General features: G+C 39.8%; 1 protein-coding gene across 7 annotated transcripts in view; it reads left to right on the forward strand.

Annotated features, from left to right (window-relative positions):
• The window catches only part of esrrga (estrogen-related receptor gamma a), a 122,590-nt gene that overhangs the window by 94,425 nt on the left and 8,467 nt on the right, over nucleotides 1–19,698 (forward strand). For all 7 annotated transcript variants that reach the window (XM_061964340.2, XM_061964333.2, XM_061964336.2 and 4 more), the window contains exons 8-9: nucleotides 15,375–15,481; nucleotides 15,570–15,732. In XM_061964340.2, the coding sequence (XP_061820324.1) occupies nucleotides 15,375–15,481; nucleotides 15,570–15,732 (270 nt within the window). The remainder of the gene's footprint in view (nucleotides 1–15,374; nucleotides 15,482–15,569; nucleotides 15,733–19,698) is intronic.

Genomic DNA, 19,698 nt, shown 5'->3' on the forward strand with positions numbered 1-19,698 from the left:
TTAATTCCGTTTTTCTTCTCTTTCTCCTGCAAAAATGTCTGTCAGCAGTGTCAGTGTGTGAGACCCACAGAGATTTAGCGTGGCTGAGCTAACACACACACACACCCACGGTGGCCATTCCCACCTGCATCAGCAGTGAATCATGAAAAGAAGAGCAGAATGCAGCAGGAGATACACAAAGAAAAGAAACGTGTGTCCATTCCAAAGCAGTGTGAAAGATTGTAAGGTAGACTGAACTGTTCAAAAAGAGTTAAGAAGACCCAAGGGCCACATTCCTACATGCACACACACACACAGCACATTGGTGGAGCTGAAAGTGGGTAATTAAAATGTAAATATTGATATTTTATTATTTGAAATGGCTCCACTGCAGTGCTCTTAATGTCACTCCATCTGGCGTCTCCGCAGAGACCCGGGTTCGCCCCCGACCATCCACACTGTCCCCTCCGAGGCGACCCGAGCCCACCGGCACTCCACAGCCACCTCAGTGTGGCCACGGTCCCCAATGTGGGTCTAATTAAGTATTAAATATTAGCAGCCACAACCAAAGAGGCAGCACACTTGACACACAAAGCTGCTCTCTATTGCACACACACACACACATATCCACTAAAGCAATGGGAAGATTTTAAGTGTTAATCTGGCAGTGGTGCTGATGGTGTCTAATGTATGCAATTAACAGTCAGCCAGGGCTGAGGTTTGGTAATTAGCTGGCTGTTCACACTGATTAGAGGCGAGCAGCCCTGTGACTACTGCACTCTCCCTGAGGCCGCCAGCACAGAAAGGGTGATGGTGAGGGGGGGCTATGTGGTCCAAGGAGAGGTGGAGAGGGGGTTGGTAGGCTAAGGAAATGGAGAAAATATATTTTCGCCAACAATGGGCTTGGTGGCTAAGGTGATTATGTGCATAATGAATGTGTTTCTAAGCAATAAAAGTGACTGATGTTGTGTCACTTTCCTCTCAATGTTCTTCCAAAAGTCATCAGTGGAGACCACCAACCAGCACCTGGACATCTTTTTACTTGCATCTCCTATACAAACATGAACATGTTTTCTATATAGTGAGGAATATGAGCACCATGCATTTCAATGAATTAAAAGATTATGGTACCTCAACTGAAGAGTGTTTTGCGATAACAGCTGTCTCTCGGCTAATTGTTATGCTTCAAATTGCAAGCAAAATTTGTTGTTACAAGCATCTCTGCCATTAGTCGGCATAGCAAATGTCAGAGTGAACCCCGTAAGGTCCGCCCAAAACATCTGAGTTTATTTCTGCAGTTTATTTCGAACATGCATAAAATACAATTGCAATGTCATACAAATCACATATTTCTGGTTGTTTCATTACAGCATTTCCGAAAAGGAGTAGGAAGAAGCAGAGTTTATCTAATCCTACCTCTTTTCGTATCATAGCAGTTATATTCCATTTGTTTGTTCCTCATTTGTAACAGAACAGTGAATAAATGAGTAAATACTGTATTATACAATAAGTCAGTAAACAAATACTAAATATATATATATATATATATATATATATATATATATATATATATATATATATATATATACTGTATATATATATATACTGTATATATATGTATATATAAATTAATATTATACACATTACACTTGCACAATAATTAAAGTACTCATATTTAAATAGTATTTTTTGTGGTTCACCTTGGAGTAATGCAACTAGAGTTGCGTTGATTTCTTCCTAAAAATAGACGTACGTTCGGAAAACTACGTACGCAAGTAAAAATCCAGAAGTATTAATGTGTGCTCACGCATAAATCCAAGCACATTTCTTTGTTACATCGCAATTAAAGTGGAATTGATCTCAGGAGTTGGCTTGACATGGCACGCCCAGACCACGCCGAGGTTACGTCCCCTTTTAAATACGCAAACCATGTTGACGGTAGCCATGTGCTGAAGCTCTGCACGGTGTGGCCCTTCACAAGTCAGTAAGAGGTGCTTCTTTCTGGTGTTTCGAGTGATCGGCAGCGAGTTGAAATTGCTGTGTGACGCGGACCTGCAGGCTGAAACCAAAAATTAAATGGTCGAGCATCAGGAATAAGGTGGATGTACGTCACTAAAACAGACGAGTGTGTAAAAAGACATAGTCGCTGCAACTGGCTACAGGCGGGTGGTCCCTTCCTCCTCACCACTTCTTGCCCTCCCTTCCTCACAGAAATACAGCGCTCGGTGCCAGTGTACGAAATTATATAATCTTGCATAATTGCTGACAACGCTCCAGACAATGGCGTACGTTGTGTTTACATCCGGTTTCGGCAGCGCGGTTTTTGGTTATCAAAGTTTTTCCGGTGGTCGAGTATTTGGTACATGACTTGTAAATAGTGCGCGAATAACATGTTATCTATATCCATTAATTCTGTAACAACCAGCTGGTGTTGATGGTTTTTGTTCGTGTGGTTTTGGTTTGATGTCAGTTTTTCCCATGTTTGCAAACACACCATTCATGCCTGATGGTCTGGGGAAGCGCGGACTCACAGAGACGGAAGTGTTTGCACGGGAGGTAAAACCTGTTGGAATTGTGCCGTTTGTTATTGTAAGATTGGCAATGAAAGTTAAAAATAGCGTCAGACTTTGTGTGATTTTTTCTGGGGGCTACAATACCGTATATTACTTGAAAAAATCGTATTTTGAAGGTGTGGCGATAATGAAAATGCAGTGGCGGCGCGCCACATTCAATTAAATTAAGGGGAAACCCTATACTGTAGGGCTGCAACAAATAATAAATTAATTCCGCGACACCAAGAGGGACAAGCGGTAGAAAATGGATGGATCGATGAAAAAAAGGTTATATTTTGTTGCTTTGATTATTGTTTTAAGAGTTAAACTGATTTAAAAAAATTATAAAACCCAGACTGCATTTAGTAAGTACCTGTTTTTTTCTTCTTCTTTAAATTGTATTTTATAATTAATACACACATGTTACAAGTGCAGTTTAATTTGTGATGATATACATTCATAGAAAAAAAAATATGAAGGTTATGGCAAGCAGAAAAAATGTTGTTTACGCATTGAGGCTATAAAGTGTGTTGAATCAAATTAAACGAACAAACTAATCGATAGTTTGCTCGAATACTAAAATAATCTGCAGACATACCCACAGGTGTCTTCCCACCTCTATTGTACTGTAGCTCTGAAATGAGCTCAAGAGACAGACAAATTGCTGAGTGGACTTCATCCCACCTATCTGTGTTGGTGCCATTTATGAAGAACTGGAAAAAGTGATGGAAAACCATTAAAGACATATACAGTACAGCAATGTTTTTGGTAGGAAAGGCACAAGCCAAAGAAAAAGTAATTCTTGGATGTTCGCTTTGGTCAGTTGTGTTTGAACTTATTGATTGACTCCAAAGGCCTATTTTGTACTAAAACACTTTGGTTGTAGACAAATCTACACCTAAAAGTAAGTGTTTTCTTTGGCTGTTTGTGAGTGACGTCATCTATAAAATTAAATGCCTATTAGGAATTCGACTGACTATATACATGGATATGTGTGTGTGTGTGTGTGTGTGTGTGTGTGTGTGTGTGTGTGTGTGTGTGTGTGCGTGCGTGCGTGCGTGCGTGCGTGCGTGCGTGCGTGCGTGCGTGCGTGCGTGCGTGCGTGCGTGCGTGCGTGCGTGCGTGCGTGCGTGCGTGTGTGAGTGTGTGTGTGTGTGTGTGTGTGTGTGTCTTTAAAGCTTTCCAAATTAACTGGTTCTCTGGGTAGATTTGTTTCCATCTCAGTGCGCATCTCTATATAATTGGGTCAGCTGGTGAGTGTGTTTGCGTGTGTGTTTGGGTGAGATGTCATTTGCCACTGTGCTTTCCTGAGTCTGTGTGTGTGTGTGTGTGTGTGTGTGTGTGTGTGTGTGTGTGTGTGTGTGTGTGTGTGCGTGCGTGCGTGCGTGCGTGCGTGCGTGCGTGCGTGCGTGCGTGCGTGCGTGCGTGCGTGCGTGTGTGTGTAGCTTGTTTGTTTGAGCTTGGCCAAAGCCATCACAGGGGGTTCGTGTTCATTTGGGCCGACGTCTGGCCGTATGGTACCAAACAGTTTGAGGTACACACACACACACACACAGACACACACGTGCGCGCTGAAATAACTGAGCACTAAGGGAACGCGTGCATCTTTCTTTACACAAAATGCAACAATGAGCCTTTAAAACAAAACTTAAACACAAACACATTCAGCAACAGTGTGTGTGCATGCAGACACACACATGCAGTGCTAACTGTTGGGAACTTCACAAGTCTTAATGCAATCTCTATCTCAGTGGGCCAGCAGATTTGAAATATGTCCCATGCAGAACACAACACTTGGACTGACAGCCTGACTCTTAAGATTACAAAAATACATACAGCAAGTTTGAACCCTTTTTGAAACATGTTTACCTCCCAGTGTACTTTGTATGGTCAGCATTTGTTTTACATTACATTTAATAATAAAGATCAATTAATGTGGATTTTTAACTAAAAGTAACTTACCGTGCACAGGTGCAGGTCAATAAATTAAATAATGGTAAGTATGGTGTACAGTTTATTATGAATATTATTTTAGAAGTTAATTTCTGACTAAGAGACCAATTAAAAGCTCAGGAAAGTTTTGCATGTCATTTAAGTAAAGCTTCAAGTAGTTTACCATATTTTCCTTTTTGACAAGTTTTCCCATTTTATGAGATACTCAAACTGTTTGTTTGTTTGCTTTTTTTATTAGTTGCAACATACAATCATTAATTGGACTTTTTACGTTGAACTACTATACCGTTTTTAAAAGATCATTTAATTTATGATGCATAAACTGTTTTGTGATTTTTTTTAAAAATTAAAGTTTGTTTGAAGAATTTATGAAAAGTGAAAAAATGTTAAATAACACAAAATAATAGTTAGGGGAAAAATAAGGGTAAAAATAACTGAACAGGCAAAGTTGATTTTTAGCAGTCATACACATTTTAAAATTAGTTATCCACTCTTAACACGCATTGATCCATTTTTGTATTACTGTAAGTGTCAAAAAAAAAATGTATGTATAATAGATTTTATTTTTATTGCCGCCTTTCAAAACACCCAGGTGACTTATAGGCGTTAAACATAATCACATTTAAAAATTCACAAAAAAAAGTATTAATTAATAATAAGAAAACAATGTAAAACAGTAATTAAGATAAGTAAGCACTATAAAAAACTATGTTTAAAAAATACTGTACTGAAGAGTTGGCACTTTTAACTAGTAAGCTGTGCTTTCACTACTATTTAAACACTAAACTTTGGTCTGTCAGAATTATATAGTATTTAACCTCTACAGGTACTTAATTGCTACTATGCATTACTCTCTTCCCAGTTTCCCCTAAAAGTGATTAGTGAGCATTCCGATGATTGTGTTACATGTGTGTGACAGCGTGTGAAGCTTATTCCTACTCTGCTGGTGTCTCAGCTGCTACGTTGAGACAGCATGATGGAGTTTTGTGTTATTGTGTCCCGAGGCAGTGATCTAATAGGACAGAGCTCAGTGTCATTGTTAGCACAGAGAAGGTGCTGCAAGGCACCATCACTTTATATATGTATTCATATTGCTAACCTATTTTTCTTCACATGGAGGGCCAATAGATCTTTTAATAGAAAGAACATTGGCTGCAAGACACCTCGGTTAAAATAGAATAAGTGGAAGGTTTGAAATAAAACGGTTGAATCTGTGGAAAGTGCAAAGGTGGAAGGTATTGTTATGATAGCTGGTATAGTGATATATGAGTTGCTTTGGATGGAATTGTTCTTCCCACACCGGAAGTCCAATGTAAAGGCCTGTCCATCTAATTCTTATGTCTTACGCGGTTCTCGATGAACCAGGAAGTAGTCGACTCACGAACATAAAGACAAACAGACACAAATTGTTCTCCTTAGAGGAATGTTTTCTGTTTTTGTCGCTCAAGTAACTAAATTAAATTGTTTTCCTCATTATGGTACAAATGTTTTTTTTTACTTTGTTCCCAGGAATTACTTGGCTAACTAACAAACAAAGTGGATGCAGACCCAAAGATGATTTAGTTTTAACCCACTCTCCTTTACAAATGTTACACTTTTTTATTTGTTAAAAAAGTTTTATACTTTTTTAATGAAGCTTGAATTTAATTTGATGCATGTCTTGTACAAAAACAAATTCACGGAAAAGAATTGTTGTTGTTTTTTTGTTTTGTTTTTTTCAAAATGACAATTTTAACGTAATTAAAACATGAATGTTCTACCTTCCTAACTCATTTTTGACACTCCTACTGCCTTTGTGGACAAGCCCTAACGCTGTGCGCCACAGGAAAGCTTGTATCATTTATGATGACATTTTTCATTAGATTCTTATCAGTGATGGAGCAGGAAACAGCTAGGAATACGTTTGTGGTACAATTTCATATAAAGTGCCCTGTGATTCATTATTTGTCATTTTACATTCCTTTTTTCACGGGGCCTCCTATGGAGTGCGGGGCCCTATGCAGAGCGCACGATCATGTGTATGGATGAGGGGCCGCCCTGCATAAATGCCAGTTGTTTGAGTTACAAATAAACTGTTCCCCTGCCCCATAATAAAAATGGTACATTGTCATTGTCAAATCATGAACCAGCTAACATACGTATGCAACGGATTTGGTGCTTTGCAGTTTTCCATCGTATTTGGTAGAATCTTGCCATAGAATCCAAAATAGTACAATCCAACCTTCTTACATCAGCCACTGGAAACCAAGAAGTGGCCTGCCAACCAATAAACAAATGACAGTTTGTCATGCTTGGACGATTATTTTCTATTCTTTATGTTATGATTGAAACATTCCTCACCCCTGATCTGGTATCATAAATGGTGTGATCCTACTACTTATGTCATCATCCTTCAACCAAACACACAAAATATGGTGTGCCATGATTTTCAAAGAACCAAAACTGGTCTGATCCCATTGCCTTACATCATCATCGGTGAAACACAAAGTAGCTTGCTAACATACAGATGAACAAACACACTAGAATATGGACTTTTTGGTGGAAAATGTCTTTTTCATATTTGAGTCAGCATTAAACTGTTTTTCCATCCCAGAATCAAAAATAGTATGGTCCCATTGTCTTACACTATCCTGGAAGTGGCTCGCTAACAAACAAAACAACCTTTTTTTAACATTTACACCTTGGCAGATGTTTGCGCCTTGCCGAGGGATATCCTAATTTTTTGGTCTCTTGCTAGTTTTGGAAACATTCAAATGTCCTCCAAATGTCCACATTGAGTTGGAGACAATGTGCGACAATAAGTCGTGTGTTAATAACGAGGGCCAGATCACCACTGCAGACGGTTTTCACACCTGTCACATTATTCCACACTCACACCATCACCTTCTTGGATGCATTACTTGTGGCCCAAGCCATGCCAATGCACACACACACACACACACACACACACACACACACAACCACAGGTACTTAGAATCATCACACAGTCCTCACTGGTTCTCATTTGCCCTGAAACCACCAGAAAACAAATACTGGTGAATGTGTGTGTATCTGTGTGCAGCAACTGGGGCATGAGAGAGGGCTATCCTGTGTGTGTGTGTGTCAGTGTGTGTGTGTGTGTGTGTGTGTGTGTGTGTGTGTGTGTGTGTGTGTGTGTGTGTGTGCGTGCTTGTGTGTGCGTGTGCCAGGCTGTTGTGCGGTCTCGGGTGTAAACGTGCAGTCAGGACTCATTTGGCAGACAAACAGGCCGCAGGCTGGCGAGGGAATCTACGCGTGTTTGTGTGTGTTTTTCTTTCTTTTTTATGTGTGTGTTTGTATTTGATAGACGAGCGGGGGGGTGGGGCGCGTCAGAGCAAGCAGTGGAGGTTAAGTCTGCCTGACTGCACTTCAGCCTCTTTCTGTCACACCATCACACAGACACACACACACACACACACACACATGCTGCTGTTTACCTTTATAGCTGACACACCTTCACAAAGTCCAAAAACAGTCTGTACTTTTTAGTAATTTAGTCGTTTCATTTGAACAGTGCGTGTATTTTTGTGCATCTTACTAGTTGCGGTACGTGGGGAGGTCAACATATTAGAAACATTTTCTCTGTGCATAGCTGGAAGCCAGTTAACATCTAAATGTCCTCCAATAAGCAGACAAGTTTGATCTTGTATTTTAGTGAAGTCTTTTACATAATGTAAACATGGTAGGCGATAGGCTACAAGGAGCTAGCAGCTACACAACATCAGCAAACAATAGCACACCAGCTAGACATACATAGTAAGTATCCTTAATTGAACAATGTTGCAGTCTAAAACACAAGATGTGTCAATTTAAACAAGTATTAAAGGGGACTTATTATGCAAAACCAACTTTTCCTACCTATCGGTACCTGTTTTTGTGTTTTTGGGATCTGCATAAGTCCTGAAAATTTTAATTTAAACCATGTTTGCATGGAAGAGGTATTTATAAAACAATCTCGCCTTCATTCATACTTCCTCCAAACGAGCTGTTTTGAAATTGCCCAATTTGTGACTTTTTTTCCAACATGTGACGTCAGCAGATATCTCCATGTATGGTAAAGTTTTACCCTCAAAGCTTTGTATGAGTGCGCCATTGTAGTCCGACATTGTAGTCAATAAGTTCCTTCATTTTCTCTATCCTCTTGTTGTGGTGCAGCCTGGCTCGTACATGCACATGCATCCTCCGCTGTTGCCATTTCTAAGACAAAGTGGCGCAGGGTTTCTTAACCATTTTGACCTTGGGGCCCAACTTTTACACTACAGAGGGGCCCACTCAAATATTAACACTGAGTTAGTCACCTTAGTCTTGATTTTAGTAAAATTCAATAATTACAGTGTAACAGGATAAACCTTGTCAAATGATATGAAAGCATGTGTTAATTACAAATACTATTATTAAGGCTTAAGTCAGACTATATATATATATATATATATATATATATATATATATATATACATAATAAATAAATAATAATATATGTCTCCTAAATAAAATTGTATGAATGCCGCTTCAATCATAATTTTTGCACTTAAGAAACTTCTCTATAACTGTAGCTCCTGACTTTTCTGTTTGTTTGAGATTGTCATTACTGCCGCAAGTGGTGGAAAAATGTATTTTAACTATATACCGCTGCGGCTCGTACGGACCACAGCTGCGAGACAGATATTTTTTGGTGGCCCAACAATGGGCCCCAGTCCTATGATTAAGAAACACTGGTATAAGTATAGTTCGAATGTATATCTGTCTTTTGACTCCATATGAAAGCGCTAAAAAGTACAACATAGCTGACGAGGAGAAGACAAAGGCATGTCGAAGTGGAGGCATGTAAATAAGACTGCCCACAAAACAGCACATCCTGCAGAGATGATCAGAAAGCGGATTGAAAAACACAATCTATGCAAAATTTTGACCAGTATTGATAAATATTGGTACAGAATCTGAAGTGGAAAAGAGGGACACCCCTAATTAATATTATTATTAGGGATGTAATGGTATCAAATTTTACGTTACAATATGATCACGGTATCAGTGTCACAGTACGATATTAATCCGGTATATAGAAGAAGAAAAAAAGCTTGGTAAAAATGCCATACTGTGTAAAATGAAGTGTCAAGAATGTTTAGGATAAACACACTTTAATTGAACACAAACATAATGTTAAAATGTTCTAGTCATATATTTTACTACAAACAAGTATGTGCAAATAATTGTGTAGGAACATCCACATTTTCAAGCAAATATTTAAAATAATAACTTACAGTTGATGTCTTTAAAGTAACAATGTAAACATACAGTGTAACACAATAATGGATAGTTTAGTGTCTTTAAACTTTTACATTATGGGAAGCAGTGTCCCTATTGTGTATATATATATATATATATATATATATATATATATATATATATATATATATATATATATATATATATATATATATTTATATATATATATTTATACATCCATCCATTCATCCATTTATTTGTCAGCAACATAACTCAACCAGTTATGGACAGATTTAATGTCCAAAAAACAATTCTTGTTATCTACGACGAGTACGAGCACACTTCACTTCCTGCTTAGGGCGTTCAACGCCTTGACGGTCCCACGCTGTGCAGAGGATCCTGGTAGATGTAGTTTATTTACAGACCTTGCCAATGCTAAAACGCCAGAAAAAAAACTACACTCACCAAGTTTTTGTTGGATACCGTCACTCGTCATGGTATTATTGAGAATACTTTCACATTCCTAATTATTATCATTATTACTATAATTGGTATTATTATTAGCAGGTGTTTGGTGACTAACTCTGTCCTCATGTGGTTAGCATCATTTAAGCAGGCGACAGCTGACTGGAAAGGGTTAGTTAATTAAAAGCAAGATTAAATGTCATTACTGTAGCAGCACGGACACAAACACAGCATGAGATGCCTTTTCAACAATGAACAGAAAACATGTAATTAGAGCCCAATAAAGAAGTCACAGGTATGAAATGAAGGTCTTTAACACCTCAGTTTTACTTTCCTCCCCTCCTTCCATCTCACTCATCCTAGCGCTCTCTCGCCATCAATACCTCCCTCTCTCTCTCCATCATCAGCACTAAATTCCCATTGATGTTTCTTTTCTTCTGCCGTATCGATCGCTTCATGAGAAGGAGGGAGGGGGTGGGGGTCGAGATGGCGTTATCTGTTAATTAATTTGTCCTGAAGCTGGCCGCCTATTAATCAGACAGATAAGAGGCATTGGATGGCTGAACGGCGCAGACAGGCCATGGCGAGGAGAGGAAAGGGGAAGTGGAGGGTCTCGTATTGGCCTCGCATTTGCACACTAAAATACACACACACATGTGCACTGGGTGTTCAGTGATTACAAACATACGGATGAAACACTCACACACACACACAACAGGAACAAGCGCAGGAAGTGCTTGTACACCATGAGCTGATAAAAATCATTGAAAGGCCGCACTTGGCCTCAATAAATTAATCATGAGGCTTTTAATTATTGCTGTTTCCCTTTATGCTGCAGAACATGTCTGTTTGTGCATATCAGCTGTAATTAAGCCACAAATTCGTCAACAGCAAAGTGTTTATGTGTTTGGCTGTTGGTATTCATCCACAACAAACCATTAACTCGTTGTTGCATCACAAACTGTGTATGGTACATTGGCAGTTTGTATAGTACATATGTTGAGCGTTGTATGTATCCTAAATTAGGAGCCTAATTAGTTCTGTCACGGAGCTCTTAACTCAAAACACTTGTATCCCAAATCAACGTATCGCACTGAAATTAATGGATGTCAATTTTAATTGGTGCTTTTTCAAAGTAAAAACAAACTTAGATAACAAATATTGTATGGAGAACAATTCAATCAAATGTACTAATAAAGTGAAGTGAAGTGAATTATATTTATATAGCGCTTTTCTCTAGTGACTCAAAGCGCTTTACATAGTGAAACCCAATATCTAAGTTACATTTAAACCAGTGTAGGTGGCACTAGGAGCAGGTGGGTAAAGTGTCTTGCCCAAGGACACGGCAGTGACAAGGATGGTGGAAGCGGGGATCGAACCAGTAACCCTCAAGTTGCTGGCACGGCCACTCCACCAACCGAGCTATACCGCCCCAAAAAACTGCAGTACTTTTTTTAAAGTAATGTAAAAATAATTGTGGAAGTCGCTTCCTAGCGGTTCCGCTGATCACACACGTCACAGGAGACCGGCGTCCAGAGTTGAACAAAGTTTTAATGCACATCACTAGTTTTCGCTATTTTGACTTTTCAGTCTCTCAAAAGTCTCTCCAACTCTCCCAGTCCTTCCTCCTCCTGCTGTTCCCGACCGCTACTGTTAAAGACAACAGGTGATTAGACAACTCCTACCACCTGGGAAATCTAATCACCTGTTCAGCTGTGTCTCGCCGTTGGCACTGCCACGCCCCCGTCTGATGGTGCTCAGCACCATGGACAGAGGCGGTGACCTTTTCTCCTGCAGGCAGCGCTGGCCACACCTCCCTCCACAATAATGTACAGAGTTTACCTTAGAGAGAGATCTACGGTATCTCTTTCCAGCTGCTTCCTTGTCAAACACACCATCAGCAGCTTTTCCATATTTTCATGGCTATATGTTTGCAACTTTAACAAGCAGCCAAGAGACAGCTCTTATCTCAAAACACTCTTAAGTTGAGGTATCACTGTGTCTATATGCAACAAACCCTTGGAAATGTCTCTTAAAAGGTCTTGAAGTGATTGACTTTGAGCTTGGAAGAACCCTCTTAACCGATTTGTTAAGTGTGTGTGTGATGTTGTGTTAATTTTAGCAATGCCATCACTTGTTTACTTTGCCCGCCGTGAGTGCTGAAGTCCTAAAGGATGCCCGCAAGACGTCTGCTTGACTTCTGTGTTATGAAAAACAATAATGAACACCTACAGTATGTCATCCCTGCTGAGATGTCATTGGGTAGACAACACTTGGCAATGGTACATATGGCCCACCTTTTACTTTACTGCTCTGTATATTTAGATGTCTTTGCGGGTTTGTGTGTGTGTGTGTGTGTGTGTGTGTGTGTGTGTGTGTGTGTGTGTGTGTGTGTGTGTGTGTGTGTGTGTGTGTGTGTGTGTGTGTGTGTGTGTGTGTGTGTGTGCGCGCTAGGGACGTCACAAGATGTAGATGGACTGAATTAGAGCACATTTCAAGCAACAATAGCCTGCAACCTGGACATAATGAGACGCCTGCCATTAGCCGTCAACACACTGTGAGATAAGAGCACACACACACTGGCACGCACTCCACCGTCTCAAGAGGAGGCGCGTGGCAGCAGATGTTGTCGAGGAAATATCTTGCTTCTGGTCTGTGCGCTCCTACTGGCAGGATGTGCTTGCAACACACACACACACATTGGAGTGCTGTGGTGCAGTCTGACAGGTGCGCTCACATGGGCCACCTCTCTTATGAAGACACACACTCAAGCACAGGTGTGAATAGAGAGGTGTGCGTGGAGAGGACAGCTGTGAGTGTGTTGCATTAAAGCTTTCATTGGGCCAAACAATTTTGGACAACTGTATGCTTGTAACTTGTGGGAAGAGTTTGGGGAAGGGTCTTTTTCTGTTACCTGTGCAGGAAAGCTTAGGTCTGTCACGGCATGCTAACACCTTTGGGATGAACCAGAACATCTTGTAGAAAGTCTTTTCATGAGAGTCTGTTCTGCCACGTTCACTTCCTGTATTGCGTCATCATGCATAACTATAAACGACATGTATTGGGAGTGAAGTAAAGAGGAAATTTGCGGCATGGCTGCAATTAGAGAGCATGTTTGAGAGGTGCAGCGGCAGCATTGATCCATGCAGGTTGTGTCAGGGGGAGATAAGGCTTACCTGTCCCCAGAGAACAGCCCTCAGCACTGGGGGAGGGAGGACAGGAGGAATCTACTGGACAGGAGGTTAGGGAGGAGTGAGCACTTTTGATCCTTTGAGACGTTTTTTCTTAACTGTCCACTTTTACTTCTAAAGTGTGGTTGTATGTCAGAAAAAGACTAAATAAGACTATTTATGGACACATTGATCATCACGTTGAGTGTTTGTGAAGAGTTTTGCATGTCCACGTATACGCGATATCTCCCAGACAAACCTTCTGTCTCCTCACGATGACAACATTTCAGTCACATTGCATCAATTTCCGTAACTTTCCACATTTCATAATAGATTACATTGTTATTGGCCAGGTGATTACTTCCGCCAATACTGTGATTCCGTCCGTAATGGCGCTACGCTGGAGGTTTATCTGTGTCTTTGTTACCAAAGCTTTTTTTGACACTGAATTTATGGAACAGAATTTTTGGTTAGAATTTTGTGAACTGATTGTTTTTTTTACACCAAATTATGCAGATGATTTCATTGAACTAAAAATAGAGAACAAAATGTGTGTGCTTAAATACTCAGTGTGTTAAGATACAGTGTTTTAAAATTCAGTTAAAAAAATGTTTAACAAACTGCCTATTTGCTGCTTCTCAAGACAAGACCCGTGTCATGTGACTGCAACATTGACACCCCATTGGATGGTTTGAGACACCATCAATTTCTTCAGTCTTAATTTACCCGAAGTGGGTCATATATTTTGGGCAACAAATATTTCTGCACTGAATTTTTATAAAGTGAATTTTAAATCACTGTATTTTAAAAAACTTAATTTTTAAGCACATGCATTTGCTCACAAATTTTTATTCAATGACATTGTCAGCATAATTTCATATAAAAAAAATGTGTTCACAAAATTAAGATGCAAAAAATCCAGATACATAAATTCAGTGTCAAAAAATTCAGAAAGAAAAAAGGCACGTTTATTTATAAAGCATAATTTGTACACAAGGCTATCCACAGTGCTTTACAAGAAGGCGTATACAATCATGAATAAAAATAAAACCATAAAATGAATCACGATAAAATCATGAATAAAAATGAAATCTTACAAATAATCACAATAAAACATGAATAACAATGTCAAAATGTGACCTAAGCATGTGACCAATATGGTCGTATTTCCTGGTTCTAGTCAGGACTCCAGCAGTAGCATTCTGGGTGTACTGCAGTTACTTTGAAGCTTGTTTAGAGAGCCCAGTGAGATCGCCATTACAGTAGTCTTACCTGCAATAGACAAAGGCATGGATTAGTCTTGCTTACTCTGCTTTGGACATTGTTCCTTTAATGTTGGCAATGTTTGTCAGCTGGTAAAAAGCTGCTGATGTTATTGACTTAATGTGACTGTTAAATTCAGGTCTGAGTCTGAATATTATGTTTCAGGGAGAGCCTCTCAAGGTGAATAACAACATTTTATATTTTGCTTCTGTGGGCCACAGACACTAACTTCAGTTTTGTCGGAGTTTAGCTGAAGAAAATTGAATTGTCGCTGCATCAAACTGATTTGTTCGATGCAGCGACAAAGTGAATCAACAAGCCGACGTTCACCTGTCGTCAGTGACACAGAGATCTGACCGTCACTGGCTTAGTTGTGGTAGGACACATTAAAGCTGGGTATTAGCTGGCCTAGTGGCAGCATGTTCAAGTTGAACAATGGGGGTCCCAGAGTTGACCCCTGAGGAACCCCACATATCTCATTTGGTCTGAGACAGTTACCATTTCCAACAAAGTATGTCCTGTGATCGAGAGAGGACCTGAACCAGTTAAGAGGAGAACCGGTTCGCCCCAAAAAGTATGATCAGAACAACATAACATACTTGCCTATTATTTTCATTATGTTCCATCCCGAATGACTATATTGATATTTTGTCTCCACCCACATACCGCTTAATAATATTAGTTTTCTGCTCCATCCATGCATCTTATCTTCTAAAAATGCAATTTGTTTTCCTTTTTGTTGTTTTTTCAGGCTTCTCCACGCTGTCTCTAGCAGACCAGATGAGTCTACTGCAGAGTGCATGGATGGAGATCTTGATCCTGCGCGTGGTCTACCGCTCGCTTTCCTTCGAAGACAAGGTTAGAAGCGCCTTTTTGATTTGGATGCTCTTGTCTTCTGGAAATGTTACAAGCAGGTTCCTAATTGTCGTTGACTTGTGTTGTCAAGCTGGTGTATGCAGAGGACTACATCATGGACGAGGACCAGTCGAAGCTGGCTGGACTGTTGGACCTGAACAACGCCATCCTACAGCTGGTCAAGAAGTACAAAGCCATGAAAATGGAGAAGGAGGAATTTGTCACTCTCAAGGCCATCGCGTTGGCTAACTCAGGTTGGTTGGAAGCATGTGTGCGTGTTGGTGTGTTTGTGTGTGTGTGTGTGAGTGAGGCAGGCGCGCAAAGAGTAAATCCCAGGGATCACCACTCCTGTGGGAGCCATCAAAGAGCTCATTTCAATCCTCTTCATGCAAACACACACTCATACTCTTAGAAATCTCTTCACACACACTGCTAGTGTACAGTACACACACGGACTGTTCGAGCCACCTTGTACAAAAGTGACCATTTTTTTTCCCTTTTTTTTTTTTACAATTAGCATAGCCGTCTCTTCAGATGCCTGTTAAATAAGGTGAAATCATTACAACCCAAAGTCTGTCGATAAAAGGCCCTCTCTGATGTGTCCGGCCGCATCGACAGCTGACTGACACACACTCGCACGCGCGCACACACTTCGCCCCTCCCATGACCCGTCTTTTGAACTTTGTCTTGGATGGCGGCCAGCTCTTCAGTACTCTTTAATTACAAGGGGGAAACTGTCAATACAATGTGTTTAAATGGGAGATGCAATGGACGGGAGCTTTGAATGGGGAGGGAGGGCCCTTTTGTTCTCATCCTGTGACACTATCAGCACACTGACCCCCCCCAAATCTCTCTCACACGCACACTTTCTAACATGCCAATTTAACTACACACCAGTAGAATGTGACAATAACGTAGAATGATTGCAAACACTGCGAAAAGTACACGCTGCCATGCGTGGGGGTTTTTTGTGGGGTTTTTGTGTGACAGTCAATATCTTGGTTTTGCATGTTTGTGCACAAACAGAAACCAAAATGAAAACAAAAAAAGCTTATTAATGAAATGTTTGTGATGAATGATCCAAGATTTGTTTTATTACTGGTATACGTATAAAAAAAATTTAATTCACAGTATTATATAATATTTTTCTGAATGAAATTGTAAGCTACTTTAAATGTAATCAGCCAAAGCGGTCAGTCAAAACCGTCATTTCCTCCCTGCAGTTGGCAATCTGATTGTATTGTTTAGCCACTGTAGTCAACACAATTGGTCAGCAATAAACAACAAAATGAAGTGAAATAAAATATGCGACAACCAAACTAACATGAGAGGCGTTACTGCTCGTCCTCTTTTTAAAATGTAAAAAAGGCATTTTTTTCCTGTTAGAATTCAATATGGTACCTTTAACATATTGCTGCTGTAAGTAATAGCAAATAATTAAATATTACAACAATATTTCATAAACATTACATTACGTGATTCAGATGTCAATATCATTATCAGCCTGAGTGAGATTTTCTGCAAGATTGTCTCATTATTTCGGACCCCGAACATGTCCGTCACAATTGAAACCGTAAATGACAACAACATGGCACCGCAATCCACTCATAGAGACAACGGAATGCTAGCATTAGCATTTTGAAGGGCACTGACACTAATTAATGCACAGGATGCTAATCGTCTGCATTAATGAAGCCCAGCCTTAAGAAATGTTAGCAAACGTGCCCCACATGTAAAGACACTTCAACTAGCCATGGGAAACAGGAGGCACGTGTGTGTGTGTGTGTGTGTGTGTGTGTGTGTGTGTGTGTGTGTGTGTGTGTGTGTGTGTGTGTGTGTGTGTGTGTGTGTGTGTGTGTGTGTGTGTGTGTGTGTGTGTGTGTGTGAGTGTGTGTGAGTGTGTGTGTGCATGCATTGTTGCATGTTTAAACATCTCACGCTCATTAAGTTGTGCTGTTTAGCTGCTAAGTGTACTGCGGGTCACAGCGCAAGCAGCGGCCATGTCTTGCAGGCAAAACACTAAACACACAACATTAATTACACCATGCATGTGTGAAATTAATCTGGCTTCATTTATTTACGTTCAGGAAATCTCAGATTCCATAAATGCTGTCTCATGAAGCTAAGAGGAAACCGTTTGCGTGTTGAAGCTGCGTGTACTCTTAATACAGTATGTTGTAATAATATGATCTGCTAAATAAAATATGAGCCACTGATCCAAGTGGACCACCCAGTCTTTTATAAACTGATACAAGCTGAGTTTTCTATTGATCCTTTATAGGACAAAGCCAAGTGGTCTGCTCCTGCATACTGATACATGCATTACTCTCTATAGATCCAGCCGTGTGTGTAAATGTGAGAATGCGCGCATGTGTGCTATTGTACACTAAAGGATCAGATAAAAACACCTAATTCAAGCAAGATGATTTTGTGCAATTATAATCATATTTTGAATTGATTACCTGTCTTTGATTGCACTACTGTCAAATCAAATCAACTTTATTTATAAAGCACATTTAAAATTTACCACAGGGGTAGCCAAAGTGCTGTACAATGGGCAGGTTAAAAGATAATACGAGAACCGAGCAAACACAACACAACACAAACAGAACACGATAAAAAATAAATAAATAAAACATAAAAACAGGTTCACAGCAGGTGTATTATGGGGCGCCATTGCAGGATGGATATCACTCACTTACTGTACATTATACTGTACAGGTTTACCTAATATTTTGACCTTTGTCATACTCTAAGGACCTGATCTATGAAGATCCAAATACCACGTGCTAAACAGCGTGTGCAAACTATAAAATTGCGTGTACTATTAGTGGGCGTGTTGGCTGTGAGCTACTAAGACTGTGTGTACAATTAAAGTGCGGCAGACCCTCTCATTTAAGTGAGTTTTTTGCATGTACTGCTGGCAATATGTGCCCTCCACATTCATGTTAATATGCTCTCCAACTTTTGTGTGTTATTAACTAACATTTTTAATTTGTTACACCTTTTTTGCAATATAGAATCGCAATCTATAGACAGCAGAAACAGCTGACGGCGATCTCTGGGAGGTGGTTGACCAACACAACAGCAGCGCATTCAAGCGTCTGAAAAGATCCAAAAGCAAGAAAATACATATTGAAAGACATTTTTTTCAAATAAGAGATATATTATAATAATACATTTCCTAATTGAAAAAAATTAACAACATTAAAAAAAAAAAACGTCAGCAGACACCCAAATACATCAATTTAATTTGTTTTAATCTTCCCCTTAAATCATCCAATAGCTATGAAATTATAAAACGATATTGCTGAATAGACAATATGTCTATTTTATTTTATTTTATTTATGCCAGTCCAAATATGTTGACACACACATGTAGGATGGAGGATTATCCGTTCATCATGTCTTTGCAGCGCGAGCGCCTCCTTTTCAAAGCCGTGTGTAACTGTCCATTTTGCACATATTTTTCGAACGTGCTAAATAAAGACGCAAAAGGCGCTGATAGAACAGCATTGATAAATCACATTGCATATGTGCCGAATGATTAGATTTGCATTTGTTCTTCCCAGTATTGTGGGCGTTCTGATGATCAGCATCATTTCTACATATTCATGAAGACAGACACGCTAAATGGATTGCACTCCTTATTCTGCTCACAAAAGAAGCGTAATCCTCTTTGCACAAATTTAGTAGATCAGCTTTGCATGTGCTATCAAGTTTGCGTGTTTTACTACAAGCAACCTTTAGTAAATGTGTGCGTGTGTGTGTGTGTGTGTGTGTGTGTGTGTGTGTGTGTGTGTGTGTGTGTGTGTGTGTGTGTGTGTGTGTGTGTGTGTGTGTGTGTGGCTGCATGGATCAGTAGTTGCCTTGTGATTATTATTTAACATGCATGTAGCCATTGATCGTAGCCATTGATCAGAGGTTGGGAGCCAAAGGCCAGCTGGCATTAAGACAGGTCTTCCCCAAGGGCCAATATGCAGCATTATTATTGAGGGACACTTTACACACAAACACAACTCACATGCCGCCAGCAAAAAGAATTACACACACACACTCACACAAGAGGTTTAGATGTTAGCAAATCTCTCCATCATCCCACAACTCCCATTTTTTAAACTCCGCCTACATGTCTGTGTGTCTCTTCATTCATCACACCCACTGCTCCACGCTTTAATGACAGATACTACAGGACAAGCTCTGAATGTAAAGAGACACAA

Source organism: Nerophis lumbriciformis, linkage group LG06, assembly GCF_033978685.3.
Source record: "Nerophis lumbriciformis linkage group LG06, RoL_Nlum_v2.1, whole genome shotgun sequence".
Taxonomy (NCBI): domain Eukaryota; kingdom Metazoa; phylum Chordata; class Actinopteri; order Syngnathiformes; family Syngnathidae; genus Nerophis; species Nerophis lumbriciformis.